We start from the raw sequence: 3361 nt of genomic DNA on the forward strand, positions 1-3361 counted from the left end.
TATAACTAGAATACCGAAAAATGTAAAAGAAGTCGCTTGTGAAAGAAATCGGTCCACTACGTAAAACGTTCGCGGCTCGTGTGTCAAAACAATAGACGCAAAACCGCGAGTCGCGATATGCGTCGCGTGTCGCGATATGCGTCGCGTGTCGCAATATGCGACGCGTGACTTCATATAAACAAAGGGCCAATAGATAATACAGTAAGGCATTTGTGAGAATAAGGATGCCTAAATGCATAATACCGATGCAATGTGTATAAAATAATAATAATAATATACATTTTCTCTACATTTATAAAATATATATGTGCACTCATTCTGGTACTTTTTATTGCTACAACATACGAATCTGAAATTGTACCAAATATAGTTTATATTTTCTGAACTATTTATATTTAAACAAAACTTTTTTATTAATAATAACGTTAATGCAACATAAAAATGATATCTCGCTAACTATTTGTTGAAAGAAAAAGTGGTACTAGACTTTTTTGCTCTATTTGAGTTTCAAGAATATATTGTTACAATAGCGCCTTGACTTTTGTAACTTTTGGAAATTTCAAAATCATCAAAGTAATAAAAGTCAGAGCACTATTGTAACGATATATTCGTGAGACCAAACAGAACAAAAAAGTCTAGTACTACTTTTTCTGTCGACAAATAGTTAACGAGATATCGTGAGCTAAATATTGAAAAAATTCAAGTTTTCCTTAACCCCTTGACATATAATGACGTATGGGAGACGTCATTCATTTCATGTGCTATTGTAGATTTTGATGTCTCCGAGACGTCAAGAACTGTCTCCGGCGGACGCCGAGAATCGTGCGTCGATTCTGTTTTGTTTTAAATGCTCATTATAATGTTATTTAATTATTGTTATTTATTTATTGTTCATATATTATGTTATCCATTAAGGGGTAACATCAGTGTAGAATTTTGAAAAAATCGATTTTTTTTTTGCTTAAACGATAGTTTTGACCTTCAAAAATAATATCCTCAAGGCTTTTGGCCGAAAAATTTTTTTTTACCGACATATAACGACCAAACCTAAAACCCGCCCGTTGCGCGCTCAGCGTGCGCTCGACACTTCAAAGCGTTTACTGGTCTTAGGTATATATTTGTCTCAGACTATTCATTTTTAAGCTTAGCTAGTATATACATAAATGGCATTAGAAGTATTTTTGACTACGTATATGTTAACCTAGCAACAGTACGACCGTTAGAAGGACGCTACCTGTAGAGTTGAAAAGACGTTACGGTTAGAAATTCCTCTCTTCTAAGTGAATATTTGCCGAAATTTCAACCATGAGTGACAAAAATGTTGTGTATTTTGGAAGAAAAGGTACCAGAGAGTCTAGTTGGCATTCTCATCGAAGAGGTATGGGAAAACATCGACCGAAAAATCGTTATGAAGCGGAGAGAGACGTTGAAGGAGTGAGCACGTCTGCCAAGAAATTGAAGACTGCAAGTGAAAGTGACATTAATGTTAATCAATCATTTGGCTACTGCTTCGTTAATTTTGTTGCCGTTTTTACTGCTATCTCGAATGTTGTAGTGTGCCATAAGTGCCATTCTAGAGTGACTTTTAGTCATACTTCAATGCGCGGCTTGGGCTTAAAAATAAATGTTACATGCGAAATGTGTGACAATATTAGTAGTGTTCCGAACAGTCCATTTATTAGAAATGCGTACGAACTGAATAGACGAATAGTACTAGCAATGCGTTTATTAGGAATCGGTATGAATGGATTGATCAAGTTCTGTGCCTTCATGGATCTGCCTCGGCCGATATTTCAAACCGTTTATACAGCTGCTGTGGATATAATTTCGGTCGCCGCTCGCTCGGTGTGTCAGATTAATATGGAGAGAGCAGTGAAAGAAGAGAAGGAAATGACTTCTGCAGAAGGACGAGATGATAATGAACTGACTGTATCTGGCGATGGATCTTGGAGGAAACGAGGATTCACATCGCTTTTCGGCTTAGTTTCTTTAATTGGCTGGCATACCGGAAAAGTTGTCGACATCATCGTCAAATCTAAGTACTGCAAAATTTGTGAAACTTGGGAAAAGAAAAAAGATACCGAAGAGTATGCGGAATGGCTTGAAACGCATAAGACAGTTTGCCAGTCAAACCATGAAGGCTCTGCAGGAAAAATGGAAATAGATTCAGTAATCGAGATGTTTAAACGTTCCCTTAGTTTGTATAATATGAAATACATTTCTTACATCGGCGACGGTGACAGTAAAACTTTTAAAGGACTTATAGATGCTCAGCCTTATGAAAATACTGTTGTGCAGAAAAAAGAATGCATCGATCACGTGCAAAAACGCATGGGAACTCGATTGCGTAACGTTAAAAAATCAAAAAAAGGCCTAAGTGGAAAGGGTAAATTGACTGGTAAACTTATTGACGATTTAAGTCAATATTATGGTTTGGCAATTCGACGTAATCCTAACTCAATAGAAGGTATGAAAAATGATATTTGGGCAACTTTATTTCATAAATTGTCAACAGACGAGAAGCCTCAACATGAAAAATGCCCGCCGGGAGAAGATTCGTGGTGTACGTGGCAAGTAGCTTATGCTGAAGGAACCTTAGATGATTATAAACATCCACCGCCAATGAACCTCGAAGTTTTTGAAGCGATTCAACCTATCTACAAAGATTTAAGTAGAGATGATTTGCTTGAACGTTGCACAGGAGGATACACTCAAAATAGCAATGAAAGTTTCAATTCAATAGTTTGGTCTATCGCTCCGAAAACAAAAAAAATATTGGACTTGAGTGCAGATATTGCTGTTAGTATTTTTAACGATGGACTGCAAGCAGTTTTAAGAATAATGGACACCATGGAAATAACAATTGGCAATAATTGCTACAACTTCTGCCTCGAAGCCGATGCGAAGCGAATTCAATACTCCGAGCGCTCGCTCACTGATAAAGCGAAAGAGGCGCGCCAATCCTTAACAGCGGCCAGAAAACAAGGAGAAGAAGAAAATAGCAACATAGAGGGTCAACTTTATGGTTCTGGAATAGCTGACTAATGGTAAGATCATACACAAACTCAATTTTTTTGAATTTATATGAGAACTATAGCGTTCTAAAACTTTAAAGCGTTTTTTCTCGAAACTACATTTTTCAATCTTGCGCGACAAATAACTTTTACAATTTTTGGTAGAATAATTTCAGATTTTAACAGCATCTTTAAAAATAGATTATCTAAAGAAAAGCGTAGGGATTTTTCGAAATATTGATTATTTCTTTTTTTATAAACAATTTTCAGCCAAATTTTTTCGTGAAAATTACTACATAATTTTCAAATGCGTGCCATTTCTACAAAAATTAATTTTTCAAAAAACC

The 3361-nt window shown here is 36.0% G+C and overlaps 1 protein-coding gene across 1 annotated transcript; it reads left to right on the forward strand.

The window, feature by feature from the left end:
* Positions 1-1664: 1664 nt before the first annotated feature.
* On the forward strand, positions 1665-3045 carry LOC112589033 (uncharacterized). The gene is made up of 2 exons (XM_025300787.1): positions 1665-2483; positions 2736-3045. The coding sequence occupies exons 1-2, from the start codon at positions 1720-1722 to the stop codon at positions 3043-3045; spliced, it is 1074 nt and encodes a 357-aa protein (XP_025156572.1). The 5' UTR covers positions 1665-1719.
* Positions 3046-3361: the final 316 nt, after the last annotated feature.

This window comes from Harpegnathos saltator, unplaced genomic scaffold (assembly GCF_003227715.2).
Source record: "Harpegnathos saltator strain DR-91 unplaced genomic scaffold, Hsal_v8.6 scaffold110, whole genome shotgun sequence".
NCBI lineage: Eukaryota > Metazoa > Arthropoda > Insecta > Hymenoptera > Formicidae > Harpegnathos > Harpegnathos saltator.

Bases quoted from the DNA above. Each gene is read 5' to 3' on its own strand.
- LOC112589033 (XM_025300787.1), top strand. From the start codon at position 1,720: ATGCGTTTATTAGGAATCGGTATGAATGGATTGATCAAGTTCTGTGCC. The intron at 2,484-2,735 runs TTGGGCAACTTT...TGAAAGTTTCAA, and splicing joins GAAGGTATGAAAAATGATAT to TTCAATAGTTTGGTCTATCG.